This window comes from Accipiter gentilis, chromosome 19 (genome assembly GCF_929443795.1).
Source record: "Accipiter gentilis chromosome 19, bAccGen1.1, whole genome shotgun sequence".
NCBI lineage: Eukaryota > Metazoa > Chordata > Aves > Accipitriformes > Accipitridae > Astur > Astur gentilis.
Window position 1 is genome coordinate 16,096,608 of NC_064898.1, and position 21,029 is coordinate 16,117,636.

General features: G+C 47.8%; 2 protein-coding genes across 2 annotated transcripts in view; both read left to right on the forward strand.

Moving 5' to 3' along the window:
* The window catches only part of CCDC82 (coiled-coil domain containing 82), a 426,644-nt gene that overhangs the window by 18,934 nt on the left and 386,681 nt on the right, over positions 1-21,029 (forward strand). The gene's annotated exons all lie outside the window — the stretch shown is intronic.
* The window catches only part of MAML2 (mastermind like transcriptional coactivator 2), a 220,219-nt gene continuing 204,019 nt past the window's right edge, over positions 4,830-21,029 (forward strand). The window contains exon 1 of the mRNA XM_049823520.1: positions 4,830-5,453. Coding sequence (XP_049679477.1) covers positions 5,034-5,453 — 420 coding nt within the window. The 5' untranslated portion in view covers positions 4,830-5,033. The remainder of the gene's footprint in view (positions 5,454-21,029) is intronic.

The window sequence follows — 21,029 nt, forward strand, 5'->3', positions numbered from 1 at the left end:
AATAATCTGCTCTAGTTTAAGTTCTGTAACTGGAGACTATGATAATGATAAAGTTCACACAAGGTATTTATGCACAGGATCAGGCTTACTAATGTGATGTACTTCTGGGAGAGAAGGCCCTTTTCAGTCTATAGTCTATGTCCGCTTATTGCAGTGATTTATGAAAAGAAGTGATTTTTCTCCCTGTGTCCCTCAGTTTTTGGAAAGAAAGTCATTTGTGGATCAAATGGGATGGTAAACTTTGCTAGTAGTAGATAGCTGTTACTGTCATTTTCTTTCAACAGTGGAGGCTTCTCCTGTTTCCAAAAAGCAGCTATTTCTAGCAGTTCAGCAGGCAATTACAGGCAATTCCCATGCTTAACTCCTCTAGTTTACTTTTATTTGGATAAATAAAGACTTGTAGTTTTATGCTTCTTTAAGTCTGTCTGGATAAACAAAGTGGGTGTGTTAGATAAACACATGTAAATACAATACCACTCCAAGAGAAATATCCAGCACACACAAACTAGACTTTATAAAGTTGACTTTCTGATTCTGCTTTGAGGAATAAGAAACACCAATTTCTAATCTGAATTTAGAGGTAAGACAAAAGAATGTAAGAAAGTATGATCTACCAGCCAAGTAATAATATGAGAAATATGTGAAATGGTACTGAAAGAACCTGATAATAACCCCCTCAGTGGCTCCACTTCCCTGAATAGTTTATGTGAATTTTGGTATTTTTCTAGGTAGTAAGTGATGTCATGCGGTTGTTTTGTTTGGGGTTTTTTTCCCCCCCCTGTTTATTAAATAAGATGTAGACAGTTTCTTTAGATTGCTCTGAGGATTATATTCTTAATTAAAAAACTGGTGTGTGTTCCAGATGGCTTATTTTACAGTTTAAGCAGAGCAGTAATTGCATGCACCTTGTGCCCAAAATTTAAGGACAAGAAAACTGACTCAGGTGCAGTCAGACTCTGCTCCAAAGTTAAACAATTTACCAGGTGAGCTGCATGGTTCGTGAGCCTGCGTAGCTGGGAATACCCCAGGAAATACACGTATGTATAACTGTAGTCATTCAAAATGGCTAAGAACCCTCACTGAAAAGCAAGTAATGGAAATGGCTGAAAATTCAAAGCTCTGGTTTGCAAAACCCTCCGCAGGACTGATACTAAGCATGTGCCCTTCCAGTGGAGGTAATATAACTTTGAAGTAATTTGGTATGTGATCTCTAAACACAGATGAACGAGGTATGTGCCTAGATTTAAGCATGTACTCAAGTTTTTAAGTGACATAGGTTCAGCACAGCATTTTTGTTCCACTTTTGGAAAGTTATTAGCACAATGGGATGTCTACGGTAAGAATTCCTGGCTGTGGAACCCAGCAAGCACAAATAAGCGTTTTGCTGATCTCGAAGGGGCTGCCGACTTAGGGAACTCGGAGCTTCGACAGCAGTAGTGAATTCACACAGAATAAATGCTCAAGCATGACAGCTCATGTGAGATTAACAGAATTATGTAGAAAGGTCACAAATTAATGTTGACAGAAGGAAAAAAAAAATTACTCAGGACCTGTTATGTTAATGTTTTATCATGTGTGTTTATTAGAATGCCTATGACACGAATCGCAAGTGATGTTATGATGATGTTCGGAACCGTTTGCCTTTAAGAAAACTGACAACTAGCCAAACCAAAACCGATGAGCGGTACGCAGGGGCTGGTAACATTCGCCAGGGTCTTCTCGACAAAACTTGAAAGGCTGAGGGATGGATTTAGGGCATTTCCTTCTCTGAAACACCAGGGGCAGCATTCGCTGTGTATTGAGCGACCGGGACTTGCAGTGCAGCCCTGCAACCAGCTGTCTCTCGCCCTGAAAGGGATGTATTAAACCACAGAACACGAGATGCTGCTTGGCAAAAAGTGAGTCTTAAACATCTTCAGTTAAAATTCAAAAATCTTTGTTCTGAAAGATCATTCCACAAAATCTTGTAAGAGAGGGAGAACTCCTGCGGCTACCCTGGTATCTTCCGGAGCAACACCACCAATTCCATATTCCCACAGCAACTTTGAAAACCCCAGGCAAGACTTCGTTTAAAACACCCTTGCTTATTCTCCATGAGATTCGTGTGTTACTGTTACACGCGCGTTCTGCGACTGACCCTCTTAAACACAGCAGTGACATCTGAGCTGTAAAGAATGAATAAAAGCCCTAGCTAGGCCTGAAGCAAAGGTAACATTGTCTATTATTTTACAAACATTAAAATTTCATTTTATTTTCCAACTGTGCCAGCCCATTGTTCTCAACAGATGCATGCTACCGTTATGTATCAAATAATAACCCACTCTTCCTCGGTTGTTCAAGGTTAAACAAAAAAAAAAATCCCATTTTCCTGTTAGCAATAATGCCTTCCTCTGAGGGTAGCACATCCACAAGCCCGGCTTCCCCAGACCTCGACCCTCAGCGAAGAATCAAAGTCTTTGCTGGGGCAAACGCGGGTCTGAATGTGCTGGAGACTCCGGCACATTCAACGCAGCCAGATCCTGGAAACCCATGTGGGTGGTCGTTGCAACGTGAAGGGGATGGGGGTCATGAAAGCGGGGGCTTTCATATTTCCCATATGTCCGGTGCTGTGTATCTTTTATGTATTTTGGGGGGAATTTCCAAGAGTGTGTTATTTCATCACTGGTATTCAAAGCATTTATGTGTCTGACTTTGGAAGGAAGATAAAACCACCTGAAAGAGGTTAGTTCCTCCTCATCCTCAGCTTAATGCTCCCGGTACGTTGTGATGAAATTTGTGTATTTTTCTGACTGGACCCGCTGCAGAACTAAACGAGATGATGCGCCCTTGTATTAGGGGCTGTACGGTCCCAAAAGAAGACCTTAAAGGTTCTCCATCAGGGCTGTCTCCCTGCATGTTTGGGGGCCATTTTTATTCCCAGAGAGGTATCTGGGAACTCGGGTAATACGGCCACAGTAGCTTTATCATGAAGCCGACCAGCTCCCAGCTACTTCTGCATCCTCCTTCGCAGCTCACCTACAGCAACACGCGGCACCTGACGGCCGCCGGCCGCAGCGAGGCCAGTGCCAGGGGCCAGACCTCGCAGTCGGCCACCCCTGCTCTAAACAGAGGAGTCGGGCAAGAGGAGCGCCAAGGCTGCGTCTCTCCCGGGGAGGAACTGAAGCGCAGGCGCTTTGTGCCTATGCCCCGAACACCCAAGCAGGTCGTGTCGGAGCCCGCAGCTCCCACATCCCAAGCCTGACCTCGTGTCGTGCGCTCGTCCCGTGCGTGACAGCGCCCTAGGAGGCACTGCTTGTTTTTTTCGACCGCCTGTTCCAGAGAAATCCAGCTGGTAGAGGAGCGCAGCGCCGTGATTTATTTGAGAACTAACTCCCTCGTACCCGCCTGAAGGTCTCGCCGCCGGGGGAGGAGGGAGAGCGGGAGGCTGCGCTCCTCGCCGGCTGCTCAGGCGGCTCCCCGCACCCAGGTACCGAGCGAGGAGGGGAAAGGGGATTTCCTCGCCTTCCTCCCATGCAAATACCTCCCGGGGAGCGGCGGCGGCGGCGGCGGCGGCCCGACTCCCCTCCGCGGCCGCTGGGAGGCTCCGCGCCTCGCCCCGGCCTCCCCGGCGCCGCGTCCCCGGCCGCGCTATCGGTGACACCCGCCTCCCGCCCCCGCTCCGCTCCGCTCCGCACGGAGGGGCAACGGGCAGCTCGGGCACCCGGCGGCGGCGGCGGCGGCGGCGGCAGCGTCCGGCGGAGGCAGCGCCGACAGCCCACCGGCAACCACCCGCCCCGGCGGGTCGGGGATGGAATATACAAAAACACAAAGGAAAAGTGGCTGGACTGTGCTGGGTGCAAAATGCTGGAAGTTTGTAAGTGCAACTCTCCGTTTGTAATTACTGTCTGAAGAGGGGCTGGCTTTTTTTTTTTTTTTTTCCTTTTTCCTGTTTTTTTTTTTGTTGTTTTTTTTTTTTCCCCCCCCGTGCTTTTCTTGAAACTGTACTTGAAACTATTCAGTGTCTGGGAGTATAAGGGAAAGTATGCGAGAGGAGCTCTCTGCCTGGGTTCGTAGCTTGCTGCTTTATTACTAAGGGGGGAAATAAGCACTGAAAGCAGTACGGATTTTATCCAGTGGCTGGATTAACTGAAGGCGAAGCGTGGTCTGGAAGTCCACTGACTGACATTGTTCCGGACCGGGGGATCCGTCTCTATTATTTTTAGAGGAACTACAATTTAGCGGCAGACAGTTGGACGCAGTAATAAACCGAAGAGTGGCCAGCAAAGAGCGGGCGAGAGAAACGAGAAAGCACAAAGACTAAACTAACCCCAGCCGCCTCCTCCTCCTCCTCCTCCTCCTTCCCCGGCTCTTTATTTGCACATTTACTAAAGACTTTAGGGGAAAAAAAACCAACCAACAACAACAACAACAAAAAAGCAACCCCCACTCCCTCAAATCTACGAGATTTTTGGTCCGCCGGGGGGTTTCTCCGTGCCACCGAGCACGGCAATGCCTTAAATTTCCACTTCAAGGAACACCCCCACCCCCCCCCCGCGCTCCCCCGAAATAAAATAAAATCAATAAACCTGCCAAGTCTCACTCATTCCCGAGGGAGATCTCCTTCATCCAGGGACTCATTTTGGAGGCAGCGGCTCGCTTTATTTATTTTTTTTTCCGCCCTCCTCCCCCGGCGGAGCTCTCCCCCCCCCCTTTCCCCGGGCGCCCTTTCCGCCCCGCGGAGCCCCCCGGCGGGGGCTGCCCGGCCCCGACCCCCGCCCCTCCCGCCCGGCCGATGCCGGCACAACCCTAGCGCCCGCCGGACGCCCCCCGTCCGTCCCGTCCTCCCCCGATCTGTCAACCCCCCGCGGGGCCGTCACCGCCCGGAGGCCGGGTGGGGGTGGGCTGGGGGCGCGGGGCTGACCGCCCTCCGCCCCGCCGCCAGCCCCCGGGCTCGGGCTCCCGCCGCTGCCCCCGCCTCCCCCCCCCCCCCCCCCCCTCCCTCCATGCGGCAGTGAGGACCGACCCATCCGGAGGGCCAGGACCGGCAGCCAGCGATGGGCGACACGGCTCCCCCCCAGGCCGCGGGGCTGGGGGCCGGGCTGCTGGGGGGGGGCCCGGCGGCGCCCCGGGTGCACAGCGCCATCGTGGAGCGGCTGCGGGCCCGCATCGCCGTCTGCCGCCAGCACCACCTCAGCTGCGAGGGGCGCTACGAGCGGGGCCGCGCCGAGAGCTCCGACCGCGAGCGGGAGAGCACCTTGCAGCTCCTCCACCTCGTGCAGCAGGGGCAGGGCGCCCGCAAGGCCGGCAAGCACCCCAAGGCGGCCAACGCCGGCGGCTCGGCCGCCCCCAACGCCGCCGCCAACGCCGCCGCCAACGCCGCCGCGCCCCCGGACTACCACCAGCACCTCCTCAGCAACGGCGGCATCAACGGGGAGCAGCCGGCGGGGGAGCAGCGCGCCTCGGCCCTCCTGGCGGTGAGTCACAGCGGCCCCTGCCGGCGGGAGGGGGCCGCGACGCGCGGCCGTGAGGCGAAGCCCCCGCTCCCCTCAGGGCGCGCGCACACACACACACACACACCCCGGGCCCGATCCCCGGCGGCCGTCCCGCAGGCCAGGCGCGAAGGTGGGGTCGGCGCCGAGGCCGAGGCCCGTCCCCAGCCGAGGGCTGGCCGAGGCGGGGGTGTCCGTGGCCCCGCGGTGGCACCGAGGGTGTGAGGAGTGGCGGGCAGGTCTGCCGGGCCGGGAGCGGGGCAGCCGGGGTACGTGTCCTCCCTCGATGGGGTTTTGGGACTGCGTGGGCTTTCTCGGGTTCTGGTCCTAAAAAAGCGTCGCGCGCCGTCGCCCCGACAGCGGGCATCCCTGAGGAGGGGCGGCGGCGGTGGCAAACGCTGCCGGCGCATCCCCAAGCGGGGGGGTGAAAAGCAGGGCTGAAGGACTGCCCGTGCTCGGAACTGCCCCCCTGCCCCACCTCATCCCGCTCGCCAGGGCGCCAGGCGGCTGCTCTCGCTCGGGGCAGCAGTTTCCCGCCGTGTCCCTCGAACTCGGCCCGTATTTACGCACGAGGCGGGCCGGCAGCACCGAGAAACCAGAGCCCATGCGCGCAGCTCAGCCGCCTGCCTCGGCGGCCGGCGGGTGCTCACAGAAGCAGCGCGGCGCGGGAGCATCCGGCGACGTCCGGCAGAGCGACGGCGCCCGGCGCTCCCAGCACCAGCTCCACCAGAAACGGTAGGTTCGTTACCGTCACTGAGTGCGTTTCGTGGAGCAGAGTTACAAGAGCGTTCCAGGTGCTGCCGCTTCGTAAGTGCTATGTTGACCTTTTTCAACTGGAAATTGCTCTGAACATGTCAAGGAGGCGAAGCCTTGTCTCCTGTTAACTTTGTTACGAGCAGTCCGTGTACCACGCTTTTGAAGGCGTGTGCTGCGCTGTGCTGCCTTCCAACTCTTAATTCTCGGGACACATGCGAAACGTTAAGAGGAGTGACTGCGTCCCGATAGGCCCGTGGCTGCTATTCGAACGACTGAAAATAGATCGCTCCCTCCGCTCCAGACATCAAACCTATCTTTCTTAGTGCCTGACGTATGCTAAAGCGGGACCTTTGTGGTTGTTTCTCCCTTCTTACCCGGGAGTTTGCTGCTGTGCGTGGGTCAGGGTTTGGGGCTGCGTTACTCAGCACCGTTTGTGAGGGTGATGATGTAAGTGTTAATGCGATAACATTGTGTCTGAGGGGAGTTTAGGTGCTTCGACCTGACTCAGTGTTCAGATTAAATCTCCCCATGTTCCTCGTCACAATCGAGAAAGCCATTATCTTATTTTTCCAGTGTGTATTAATGAAATGCTTTGCACTTGTCTTGTGGGGGAAAAAAAAGGCTCTTGCCTAATAACGTATGTCCCAGAAAAATCTACTTTTCTGAAATCAGGGACCAGGCCTGTGTGGGTTTTTTTTTTGTTGTTTTCATTTTTTTTTCACTAGTTGTTACTATTATTATGAAATAGCTGGAGGCAGCTGTTTGAAAGTTCTAATGAAGCAATTCCAAAGAAAATATTGAAAGATTTTCATCTTTTAAATGCACAGAGATTGTCCTTGTTTCTGAAATACCGCTAATGTTTGTTAACCTCCTCTTTGCTGGAGAGTGCTGTGCATGGCCCTCGCTCCACGTTGCGTGTTGTGTTACCTCCCAGATAACTCTGTGCGTATGTGTCTTTGACAAGGGAAAGGTCTGACAAAGTCCCCCTCGTTTTTGCACGCTAGCGTCTAGTAATCCTGCTGACAAGGTATGTGACTTCACTGGGCATGACGTTTGGGGCCCTGAACCATGTTTTGACACTGAAGAAATGCTGGCTCATGAAGCGGTATTGTTGTAATGGTATCGCTGCACATCACTGATCCTCCCACTCTGTGCTTGACACAGACATTCCTCATTTGCTGCTCTGGTAGGACTGCCTAATGAAGGAACAGAGAAAGGCATCGGTTCAAAGTCACGTCTCTGTGTCATGGAGGCACATGTTCCCCTTACCAAGAGCTCCGCAGAATGTCATTGTTGCAAATATTAAAAAGGAAAAGCAAACCACACAGTATCTGAGTGGGATGAATTGAAGTGGCTGAGGGTCATGCATTGTGCTTCTTTTCTTGAAAATTCAGAGGGCAGGGTTGGGCCAGGCAGCAATGGGGTCTTGCTTTCCCTCCAGCCATAGTTGGAGGAGGAATTTGCTCTACCAGTTATTCCAAAGGTACTTGAAGAGGAAGGACAAGACAGACTAAGCCTGTTGTCCTGTGCATTATAAATGGATGGTGAAGAGAGCCATCTCTAAGCAGAATTCATCCTCTATGGGGCATTTCCCAAGAGGAAATCCAGTGGAAGCCTGATAGGCACTGCTCCTCTAATTCCAGACTTTTTGCTTACACCAGGCAGCAGATCTGAGGTGCGCAGGCTCCTGCAACAAGGTGCAGCTCTGAGCTTCAGTTGTGGCAGGTACAGCTCTGGCACAGGGAAGCACAAGACAGGAGCATTTGTGCAAGTCTCACACTGAGCATATGAGGTTGGACACATCTCGGACTCCACGGGGGGATTCTAAAACTCCACCTGCCTTGCTCTAGGTCCACCAGTTAAAAAAGAAGTCCGCACAGATAAGAGCAAAGGCAGTCATAACTCTCTTTGGGGAGTTCTGGCTATCAGGATGCTCTTTGTCTGCAAAACCAAGATTGTCCCTGCGCTTCCTCTCCTGAAAATAGCTGGGTTGTTTCCTTTGCTTTGCAGGTCCCACTGCTCTTGTTACAAGTGTGCCTGCCATGTTTAGTGGCATTGGATGGGTCATTTACACAGTTGGACTCAAGAGTAAATATTTGACACTCGATAACATTTGATACAACGTTCACTTGAACATAGCAAAGAGCTTGAAGTGATTATGTGACATTGTTGATACTATTATTTGATAATTATCTTTTCCCAGTGGACAGTTTAAAACCAGCAGAAGAGAGAGTTTTTAGTGGGGTTTGGTTTGGGCTTAACTCAGCAGAGTTACTTTGATTTTTGAGAAAGCATCTTTGGCAACAGCATTTTCTAATTGGAGGGTGGAGACCAGATTTTTTTAGCTGGACCAATGGATGTGGGTACATGTGAAGGAGAAATTTATTCTTCGGTACACGGCTAGGAAAGCTTTTGTACTTTCTGCCTCCCTGCATTTCCCAAGAGCTGGCATTTGGGTTTTTTTATATGGTGGTGTTACTTTTCATGTTACGGAGTGGAACAGATAAAATATTCTGTCTTTCTTTTATACATACATCTATATATGTGTATATGCTCTCCAGCACTTAGCTGTTTATATTATTTATATTATATATAAACAGTTAGCCCTGGAGGGCATTCTTCTGTGGCTTAAGCATTGAACTGGTAATACCAAAGTTCTTGCACGGCAGTTTCAAATCTCCAGCGGCTGATGCGTTCCTTCATTTTTCTGACATAGGCTGAGCACTGTTCATTTTGCTCTGTGCAAGCTGCAAACTCTGTTTCGTGGGCATTATTGTATTATTCTGGTCAGGTTCTTTCATTGCAACCACCACACCGGTGGCTGTCAGTGTGTTAAGCGATGTTTGTCATCAGTCACAGGTGACTTGTTCTGCTTTCACCCATCTCAAAGTTGTGCTGAATTTATCATTATAAGGATTAATTTAAAATATACATTAAATATATTAATATTTTCTGTAGTCAGAAGAGTGACTGAGAAAGTGGCCTGCTCCCAAGATGCAGCCTGCAAGCAGGTGAAAAAGAAAAGGGAACACAGTACCATAAAGACGATGTAGCCAAGGAAGAGGGGAATGGGTTAATTCCTCCTACTCCCCTAAATTCCCATCAATGGCAGGATGAATCTGGAAGAGTCAATGGGTTAGTCCCAGTTCCCTGAGGTCCTCAGTGGAAGACAGGGTTGCCTGAGTGGTGCCAAAAGGCAAGTTTGGCTTGTAAAACCTCAGTTTAGGCAGTTATTTTATGTGGAGATCCTTTAATGATCATGGAAGCCCTGACTTTGTTTCCTGATAACTTTTTTTTTATGATCCACACTGTGCTTGCTGAGGTTTGGCCTCCCCTGTGCTAGCATTAAAGATTCTCAAGTATTTTAAAAGGAAGGATTGTGCTCTGCTGTGTTTGGCCCAAGTTTACACTTCCCCTGTCTCCCAAGCTCTTTGCTTTGTTTGCTAGTTGGCTGCCAGGGTACCCTGCAGAAATAGCTGCATTTTCTGGTTCTGGACATATGTAACTTTTGGAAGCGCTCTGAAGCAAGCAGTATAAGGTGACCAGCTATGGGGTGAAGTGACATTACGGTGCAGTGAGCACAGGTGGATTAAAGCACAAACCCTTCTGCAAAGCTGAGCTGGGATCTTTTGACTAACAAGTTCGGTGCCAAAGCAATGAAATGTTCTGTTTGTGAGGTGAAGGACCACCGTTTGCTCCTTGTGCTTCTGCAGGAGCAAAGCTGGGTTCTGATAAAAACAATTTATGTAGCCGAGTCAGGTAAAATGAATAAGTCACATTGCCTTTGTGGGTAGAAAACTTTGATCTGCTGTCATGGGCCCTCTGGCCTGCTGGGAGCCATTTGGTTAGGATGGACATGGGCGTCATTGAAAATCTTTGTTCCCTCGGCTGTGAGAACGTTTTCCGAACCAAAATCAAGACCCCCTGGAAGCTGCATAAAAGCTATATTTAATGAAAAGTTCAGCAAGTGAATTTGTTAAATGTATGTTAGTGCAGCGGCCTTTTCAGTCCTAGCGCTCCAGTCAAATCACTTGCTGCCTTTGAAGCTTTTTCAGCTTTGAATATATTTAATGAAACTCTCCTCCATTCTGAAACTGTTTAACAGACTGTTTCCCCCACCAAAGTTCCTGTAGGTAGCGAGCAGAGGAACAGTTTGTCTGCCTGGACTTGACACACTCTCCAAGGCCAACCCATGGGCTTCTTAACTTCCCTGACTATTACAGCACGTCCTCTGATAGAGCTCTTGCATCCCCTGCGGTCCTCAAATTGAGTCCCTTGTGTGTAGCACCACAACAAAGGAGAGTGATAAACAGCTGCTGTTTTTTTCTGCGCTGAGAAGTGTAACTCCAGCAAAAATGTTACCCATGTTGTGGGGAAATCTGAACCTTAGAAAGGTACGTCTGAGTCAGAGAAGCTGCTTTGCTGAAACTTTGGCTTACTTCACTATTATTACTTCTCCCCTCGCAGAGAACGCTGCCTGCAGAAGGTATATGTGGTGTTCAGTTAGCTTGCAGTGACCAAAAAAAACCCAGCAACTAGGTTAGTCAGCAGGTTAAGAAAGGCCGTAACATGCCTCTCTTCCTAACTGCTGTCAGTGGTCCTTTCTACCAAGATATCATCTTCAGAGGCCAATTGTAGTCTGCCTTTCTTATCAAGTCCGTTGGCTTATGAAACTGAAACTTCACCCATGTCTCATTACTGGAAAAGAAGGGCTCCATCCTGCTCCCTTTGACAACTTTGGGAAGGGTAGTATCTCCACTGGTAGATTTATACTGCACCTCCTACATCGTTTAGGAGGAGCTGGAAGCTGGCAAGCTGCTCCGGCTAACGAAGCACTGGCACAGAGGTGCCAGCTCTGCCAGCAAGCGTCTCTCTGACCTTGCGCATGTCCCCTGTTGTGCCACTATTTCCATTCTATGCTTGAGCTCTTCAGGTGGCACTGTCCCACTGCCTCGCACATGGGACCCTGGTCTCCGCTGAGGGCCCAGCTCTACATGATAATGACCTGACACCATCATGCCTATGGAGTTCAGGAAGGTCATTAAAGAAACCACTATGCAACACATAGTGTTTAGAGGACACACAATCAGCTACGTGGTACATAGAAGAGCTTTGGCCACCTGACTGGTCCAAAGAGAAGAAGAGGAACAAGGGCTTTGCTCCTTGGTGCCTCTCTCCGGTGTCCACATGTCAGCGTTCCCCTGTGTGACTTCCCCGGGATGGTACTCCCAGCAGCAGTAGCATGAAGCTGATGGGATTCATGACAGGGCTGTGTTTTCCTCAAGTATGAATCAGTGGCTGTAAACCTGAAAAAAGGATCTTACCCATATCATGCTGCTGCAGTTTGGAACAGCTCTGAGCAGTGAAAGAGGCAGTGGTCTTGCCTGCAGAAAAGAAGGAGTTGGTGCCAAGTGAGATTTGGATCACTTTTTCAACTTAACAGTATTAAGAGACAGATATTATTATTTTTTTTTAGATGAAGGCGTAAACTATTTATGCCCCAGATTTCCCATGAAAAGCTTCCTATAGCCTCTTGAGAGCCAACTTGGGGAATTTGTCATACCTTGTCAAGGTCTTCCAAAGTATTATTAGATGCAGGTAATCAATCCATAATTGTACTGAACTGCCAACACCAATACCTAACACAAAATACCTGCAACTCTCAAGCAACGGTTCTTAGGTGAGCGCATTGTAAACTAAAAACTCAGTGTTTCTACTCTGACTCTAGGATCTATTCAACAGATTACTCCTGTTATTGACTTCCATAAACCTCAGTTTCCTCTATGAAAAATACTATTTATCACCTTTGTAAAGTGCATTGAGATCTGATGGTGAGTTTTATGGCTTAGAAGCCAGATTCATTATTGATGGAGCCTAAGACAGGGTATTTGAACGTTTGCTTTGGCAAAGCTGCAGGCAATGCATAAGAGTTGATGGCTTCTTCTTATTTGACTTCTGCATTTTGAGCCTTTGAGGTGCACTCAAGTCACCTTTTCAGCCTTTGACCCACAGCTATGAGCACTGGAAATACAAACTCAAATGAGTCTTTTACGTAATCACATGACACCCAGAGCTGGGGTTTTACGGCACTGCGTTGCCAAGATTCACAATAAAAGTGCAAGATGTGCCAGTGCCCCTTCTTTTCAGGAGAGAAAAGCATTTCCCAACTTTTCATTCATAATCGCAAATGTATGCTTCATATTTTCTTGCTTTACTTGCTGTTGATTCTGCAGCACTTTGTACTCAAATTAGTCTCCCAATTCAAGCACTTCATGTACTTGATGCTGCAGCAAACTGGGAGCAAAGTGGGACTGAAACTGAGAGCATATATGCAAGTCATCTGGTCTCCACCGAGGCCGCAGCTGCACCCCAGCACTAGCAGGTGGGAGCCACCTTGTCCTGCATGTGTTGCCTCCCATCTGGTAGTAATGGAGGAAGGTTCACATTTATGGCTTGGGGTGGGAGAAAGGCTCAGAAATATCTCTTAATTGAATAACTTACACAGAATTCCATCACACTTACTGCAAAATTATAATTTATTATGTTTTTAATTTGAAAATACCTCATGCCCGTGGCTTCATGTACAGGTATTGGCATTTCCCTGAAGAAATTCCTTTTGTTCAGAAATGGCTCCTGTAGCTATTTTTACCTGTGTCACTCAGTTATAATTCTGATGCTTTTGCAAACCCAGCTGAATCAAGGTGCAGAGAAATTAGTACCAATTAGAAATCAGCATGAAAGTGCTTCTGATGCAGTGAGGAAGCAGATCTTGCAAACCCATTTACCTTCTGCCTGAGCCTGAAGCTGGCTGAAAGACCCGGTAAGATCCTAGACTAGCAGATGAAACCCTAAGAAGGTTCATCATGGCTATTCTGTTTTGAAACAAAACATGCTATTGTGCAAGAGTCGTCTCTGTGGTACCCTGGCTTTATTAGAGAGCTCTGCAGGCACCTCCCTAGAGTAGGTGTTATACAAACACCCAGTGAGAACCGTGCCCTTCCCTGCATACCTTAGGGCCTCAAGAGACAAGATAGACAAAGAATGGAAGAAGGAACAGAAGCACAGAAAGGTCAAGCGTCTTGCCCAAGGTCAAATAGCAGGTCAGTGGCAGAGCTGGGAACGGAGCCCAGATTTCCTGACTCCTAGTCCAGCACTCTATTAATCATCTCTTTGCTTTGTGTTCTGTGGCCTGTTACTGTCCGTAGGAAATGTGAGGATGACTTTCCGACAGCTTCAGAGTTACTTCGTAGTTTTGGAAACTATTGATCATCAGCACACTTTTGAGATAAAGAGGTCATGTACTAGACATATGCACTAGAGGATTCAGAACTAAGTGCTCTAGGTATTGGTTTCATTCCAGGACACTGAAAAGCCATATTTGATAATCCCAAACATTTCCTCTAAGTCAGATTTTTTAAGCCTTTTTTCCCTTACATTGTGTACAAAGTGGTTTGTTTTACAGAGTTACTCATCACAGTTGAACTCCTACATTGGTGCTTGCCCTATAAATTATTTCTTCCTTGAAAACGAGTTACAGCAGTTATTTAGTTAGCAGGGCTTTTCTTCTCCATGGAATTTACCAATGAAACAGTCAGAAAACCAGAGAGCCAACAGTCCTGAGACACTTGTGATTCTTACTTATTTTCATTCCTCACCGTACGATGTATTCCGTTTTCAGTCTTTCAATGGAATTATCTTGATCACAAAGTTAATTATACCTGTGAGATTTTTTTTTCTTCCCAAAAATTTTGACTTGAGGCAAAACTCTGGCTACTGTGGTAATGACTTATCGAGAGTCTCTTGTAAACAATAGTATAATCACTTTCTTATAGTCATGGCAACAGTGTTTAAGCAATGAGCTTACTGAACACAATGTGCGCTGTCTCCACTGAATAGCTATTGCAGCACTGAAGTGTATGCTGCTCATTTTCAGAGGACTCGGAGACATAAATTATTCAGCAAAACAACGCTGCTTCAGAAAGTGTCTTTGAAATTGTGTTTTTTACTAGCCAGAGAAAGATGCTTATTGATGCTGATGGGGCTGTGTTTAGTTACAGCACGACAGTGTACGCTTTGGGCCAGGTCCGCTCCCACTGAATTTAAGGGTGTCTGTCTCAAAGCATTTGAGAACTGTGCTACCTGTTGGCAGGGTCATGCTTCACTTGGTAACGTTTGCTGCCGTGTGAAGTCCCTAATGTGGAGGGCAGAATGGCTCAGGAGGATGCATCCTGCACATATGCATGGTGTGAAAGGTGCTGACTAGGTGCAGAAGGAGGATTTTTTTTTTTAATGAACAAGGGGTTCACTCCAGCAGGGCTGATCCTTTCCTTGGCCCAGAGGATCACCTGGATTCCTGTTCAGTGGGTAGGGGAGGCACCTTGGAGAGTGGATGGCTTCACAGGAAGCTTCAGAGTTGAACCCAAAGACAAGGAATTGCTTCTGATTTTTCTGTTTATTTTGTTTTTTACAGCTCTCTTATTCAAATAACTAGACCTGGAGGAAAGACCTTGTTGGCAACAGTTGTTGTTTTGAGATGAGTCATTCCACCAGATTTCAGAAATGCCACCCCAGTGACAGTTGGCGAAAATGCTGCATGGGCTGTTCAGTTTATGTTTTTCACTTTGGAAAATCAGACCATTTATTTAGGGTTCTGTTGCTTTAGAAACCATCTCCAGACACTCCCCTTCCCTTCCCTTCCCTTCCCTTCCCTTCCCTTCCCTTCCCTTCCCTTCCCTTCCCTTCCCTTCCCTTCCCTTCCCTTCCCTTCCCTTCCCTTCCCTTCCCTTCCCTTCCCTTCCCTTCCCTTCCCTTCCCTTCCCTTCCCTTCCCTTCCCTTCCCTTCCCTTCCCTTCCCTTCCCTTCCCTTCCCTTCCCTTCCCTTCCCTTCCCTTCCCTTCCCTTCCCTTCCCTTCCCTTCCCTTCCCTTCCCTTCCCTTCCCTTCCCTTCCCTTCCCTTCCCTTCCCTTCCCTTCCCTTCCCTTCCCTTCCCTTCCCTTCCCTTCCCTTCCCTTCCCTTCCCTTCCCTTCCCTTCCCTTCCCTTCCCTTCCCTTCCCTTCCCTTCCCTTCCCTTCCCTTCCCTTCCCTTCCCTTCCCTTCCCTTCCCTTCCCTTCCCTTCCCTTCCCTTCCCTTCCCTTCCCTTCCCTTCCCTTCCCTTCCCTTCCCTTCCCTTCCCTTCCCTTCCCTTCCCTTCCCTTCCCTTCCCTTCCCTTCCCTTCCCTTCCCTTCCCTTCCCTTCCCTTCCCTTCCCTTCCCTTCCCTTCCCTTCCCTTCCCTTCCCTTCCCTTCCCTTCCCTTCCCTTCCCTTCCCTTCCCTTCCCTTCCCTTCCCTTCCCTTCCCTTCCCTTCCCTTCCCTTCCCTTCCCTTCCCTTCCCTTCCCTTCCCTTCCCTTCCCTTCCCTTCCCTTCCCTTCCCTTCCCTTCCCTTCCCTTCCCTTCCCTTCCCTTCCCTTCCCTTCCCTTCCCTTCCCTTCCCTTCCCTTCCCTTCCCTTCCCTTCCCTTCCCTTCCTTTCTTTTTCCTTTTCCCCTTTTTCCCCTTTTCCTCTTTCCCTCTCCTTCCACCCCCTTTTTTTTTTCTCTTTTCCTCGCTGCTATGGTATCTCGATGTCTGAGCTTTTGAGTCTTGATTCTGATCTGATTGGCCCCTCCTGAAACCACCTATGGGAAATACTATGGACGTGGCACTGTAGAACATCAGCCTAACGCAGGATCAAGCTATTTATTTCTGGTCATTATGCTAGTTTATAGTCAATTGTTTTGTTTTCCAAAGAAGTGCATTCTCTCTGCTTCTCTAAAAGTTTTTGGTTCGACATCCTTCCAAGCTAGATATACTTGGTCTTCAACATGGGGCTGCTTACCTCTGTGGCCCAGTTCCCGGAAACAGTTATGCATGTGCTTAATTGTGCACACATGGGTAATCGCACTGAAATCAAGATGTGTAGAATTAAGCAAGTCTAGAAGTATTTGCAGGGTTTGGTCTTTGTTCAACAAACAGGCCTCAGCCTGGCTGAAGTCCACAACATGCTACAAAAAGAAACTGAATTCAAAAGTAAGTAGCGTATTAATTATCAATAGACTTATTTCGTTAAACCACTTAATTCTGTACTTTTAAAAACTACTTTCTATTTTTCCTGCAAATCCAATTGCCCTTCCTTTCACATTCATTTTTCCTCCTCACTGCTCAACTCCCAGCAGACCTGAGCTGCCAGCCACATGATCCCCTTTCATAATGATTTGAGTTCTGATGTTTCTTTTTTCCTACCAACTTGGTGTATTACCATAATGGTTCCTGGGACATATTTTGGCCAGCTTTTAGGGAGAGAGAGAGTCACAGTGTTTCAGACCTTCATTTCCAAATGCAGTATTAAATATAATCCTTATAATTACAGCACTGCCACTTGGACCACTGTAGTTCAGGCTATGTCAATATGTCGTCAAAAGCTCTCTTTCTCGGGAGCTGGAACTCAGTCATTTTGATTGAATTGAAATTTGACGGCCAGCAGCTGCAAACACACTCTGGCCCCATCCCCTCGCCTCCCTGCCTTTTTTTGCTTTTACCACAAAATCCTCCTGCTTTCCATCAAAGTAAGTCGTGAGTTTACAGAACAGAGATAATGGCTGATTCTGGGCTAAGTTATTCTGAGCCACCCCTTTGGGTAAGTCTAGACTGTCCTTCGAGGGGTGCCCCGAGGCAACCTGAAGGCACAATCTGCTATCTGTGCCAATGGTGAACTTGAGAGCACAGCCCCAGGTGCGGCGCGAAGGCCGTCCTCAGACTGCGCATGACCATCCTCCCTGTTGGAGCTCTTAGGATGCCATCAGTGTCACACTCGGCAGCTAAAGAAGCTGTCGACACGCCTGGGCTGAAGTCTGCGAGGCTCCTGTGTAAGCAGGGCTGGGAGCACTGCAGTCCTTTCCCCTCTTGTCACCTTGGTCAATCACCATACAGACCTCGCTGTTCATCTAAGCAAAGGCATCAGTACCAGGGTAATTCCCAGCAGCAGTTTATGCTGCAAGTTTAACATACATTTTTTTAGCCCTAGGGGAGTGGAGGAAAAAAACAGCTTTGAACTGGGGGGGTGGAGGGAATGGTATCCAGTAGTTGTATAACATGAACCTGTCATTTTCGGTACTTAAAAAACAAAACAAAATCCCAGCATTCATAACACGACATATTCAGGTTTTAAAAAGTGCCGCTTGCCAATACATAGTAACTACTTTTCATAAGGCCCTTTAGTCCATGTATTTACAGGTGGACCAGAATAGCTCTGCACAAGTTAACCCAGTCCCTTGAGTAAACAGTATGTACTTCTAAAACTTTCTATATATACCAACCATACGTAAGGGCTTTGACATGCATTTGTACCACACACAATACATCCGAGGGACCCTGATAGAGCCAGGATGGCTAGTGAGGTCGATAACCTACTTGCTAGTGTACGGGATGTGTGTGCATTCTGTCAAGCCCGTGAAGGGCAACTGCATTTGGATGACCGGTGTGTCAAAAGGGCTATTTACTGAAACAGTCCATTATGTGGTTCTCGGAGCCCTCTCCCAGGACTTACTGTCTGTGCTTGGGTCTCCCAGGCTGTCATCAAAGCACAGGCTCTTTGACGCAGGTCAGAAAGACTCTTCGCCACAGCCTCTTTTGGTCACAAAAGTCACACTCATCCCCTTCCCCTAGTAAAATCCTTCTCTGCCATCCCCCTCCTCCACTTCCTAAAGCTATTAGCTATTCCTCCTCCTCCTCCTCCTCCACATTCACCCCTATCTCACCTGGGCTATTGCCCTCCCTTCTTTCCTTTCATGCTCCTGACACTGCTTTGTAATGTTGTTTATCTAGCTTGGAAGGGCCAGAGGGCCAGGCTAATAGAGAGATGCTGAACACATGGTTTCCACATGTTCTCCTCATCTTCCCTTGTACTGCTTTTCTAGCTGTCTTCCTCTCTTTGCTTCAACTGGAAATCTAATGACCACAAGTGTGTTGTCTCCTCCTCTTGTTAGTTTTATAAAGGACGAGCTTAAAGGTCCTGCATCATTGTCACAAGAAACTTCGAGCAAAAAATTCCGTGAGTTGACAATGCACTTGTAGGTTCTCTGGCCTCTCACCACAGGCCATGGGTGCTCACAAACTGGGCATGCAGTTGCAAATGCTTGGGCTGCAGTTCAGAAAAATACTTAAAGAATATGTGTGAAGTTAAACATATGATTAAATGCTTTTCAGTTTGAGTCCTGCCTCCTTGAAGCGGGACCCCATATTGCAGAAGGCATCCTTATTGGTCTGAATCAGAAAATACTTAAGAGTATACCAAAGTTTTAAGAATATTAGTACCTCCACTATCTTGTATTTTTAATGACCCTTAAATAGGGCAGGGTGGTATGGGCAAGGCCGAAAATGTGGAGGCTCTCCTGGTCATCTCTTACATTTCGACTCAAGCTCCAGAATCTGAGTGTCTCTGAACTCTAGATACATTTTTGTAGTGCTGCTGCCTACATGCCACTGTAATGTTCTGTAATGTAATTGTGTTGCATGCTCATATGCAGATTATTTAAAGCAATTATAATTAAATGAAGAGCAACTAAGTCCTAGAAAGGAAATGTTCTTACAAAGTTAGCAGTATTTCTGTGACTGTGCTTGATGGGGAGTTGGACCCTTGTACCCTTGTATTCCTCTCCTGCATCCCAGTGATCAATCTGGGAACAGCTAGGACTCCAAATCCTTTTGACTTATAACATCTTCTCTGTGTTGAACTGAAACCAATGGGAACTGGACACCTAATTGTATTTTTGGATCTCAGCCTAAAATCTCTGGAGTGCTTTGGAAAATTTATCCCTAGGAGATTTTGCTTGAGTCAAGAATATAGATGGGAGCCATTGCTCACAAAAAAAACCCCCAACATCTGACAAGTGCCAGAGGTCAAAGTGTTCTTTGTATTTACCTAAGAAGTAGTTACCTATTTACTTTCTGAAATGATGCTTGTAGTACTAACATGACATTTTGGTTTGCTGTACAGTGAAAACACTATTTTTAAATGCCTTATATAATGACAGGCCCTGTTGTTTCTTTAAAAGTTAGAAATACTAGAGAACAAATGTAAAAGGCCCATTTCCTTCCTTGCTAGTATGTGTGGTCTAGGAAAAATCCTGAATTGTGCTAGTAGGACACTGTCCAGTCTCTTTTCTTGCCAATGATGTAAGTGTTGCTCCTTCAGAGAAGGCTGAATTATTATTTTATCATTGGCTTTTTCTGATCCATCACTCTTTCTGCTTTCCCTCTGTTTTGGCTTTTCATTCTTTAAATATATTACTGAAAATATATTTTAAAAAATGAAGGCAATAATTTATTAAAAAGGGATTTACCTGTAAAGGACTCTAGGCGTACCACACACAGGCATGTCCCAGCCAGGAAACCCAGTGTTAATGCTGAAACTCCATCTCTCAGGCTCACTGTTTCTCACAGGTGCTTGGTCCTTGCTGGGTGCTGGGATATCTGGACTTCCCAGCACATGTGGTAACCATCGATCTTAGTGTGGTGTTACAGGCCAGTGCTAGGAGCTGAGGGCAGAAGCAGAGCTGAAGGGCAAAGGAGAGTGAAATTTTGCTGTTAGTACCTGAGTGTCTACACTGTCTCTGTACAATCCTATGACATGTAAGCAAAGGAAGCTTGAAAATTACCCAGGGAATAGGAAAGCCAATCAGTACAGAGCAGGATAATCATCCTTCCAAGGAGGAGAAGAAGAACGTGACTCCTGCCAAGTAGTTTTTTCATATTTCAGGGAAAAAAACCCCCACTGATCCAGTTTGACCAAATCCACAGCAGCAGTACAACAGGCACCAAGTGGCCAGATCTCCTGTTTTATAAGTCCTATTACAAAACATTCACACATCTAAAACTTGTGCCCGTCCTTCTCCTGATATGCTTTGTCTCCTCAGAGCAGGCTTTCTTCCTCAACACTTAATCCCTCTTTAGCCATCACCTTTTCCTGCCTCACAAACCTCTCCGTATGCTCACTTTGAACCTCCTGTGGGCACCAGGTTACTGTGAGTGCTTTGTAGGGGAGTCCAGAGCCACAGCCTCTCACAAGAGCAAGTAGCTACCTGTCAGACTTGGCTTCTTCTGAAATAGTCTGTAAGGTACAAGGTTGCAGGAGCAATGGACTTGGAAGCAAAACAAAGCTGCCTATAGCAAGACATATTTAAGTGCTGCATGAACAACTGTGCTGGTCAGTCTCGTAAGGCTCTCTCTTACCTAATCTAACATATCAGTATCATTACTGCATTTATTATCTTGTTATCAAGAAATGACAGGAAGGAGATTGGGACCTTGGTAAAAGCATGAGGCAGAGAGGCAGAAATGAGACATACTGTTGAGCAAAGGTTAAAAGAGCTGTACGAGCAGGGCGCTGAGCATTGCAAATAGCAGACCTTCTTGTCCTTCCCCTATCCCACTGACTTTGTGGTGGCAAGGACCTGGTTGCACAGCCTGTTTGGTGCAGGAGACTGTGAGGCCCTATAGCCCAGAAATGGGTTGTTCAAAGATTTCCTTTGTCTTAGAGGGTTTCTCCAGCAAAATTTAAATGCAAGCCCATAGATGTCAATAATACCTCTGATCATTTGCTCAGGAACATTATTCATGAGATAATTTTTCTGAACGGGTCCTGCAGTTTCTGCACCTTTGGATTTCATTTGGTTTGCCTGATGGGAATGAGCTACAGCTACTATCAGTGTTTATTTCCCGTCAGTTTTACTTGTGGCACTCCTTTGCGGCACATGGTTAGGATGCTCCAGTTAATCAACCCTCCTCCT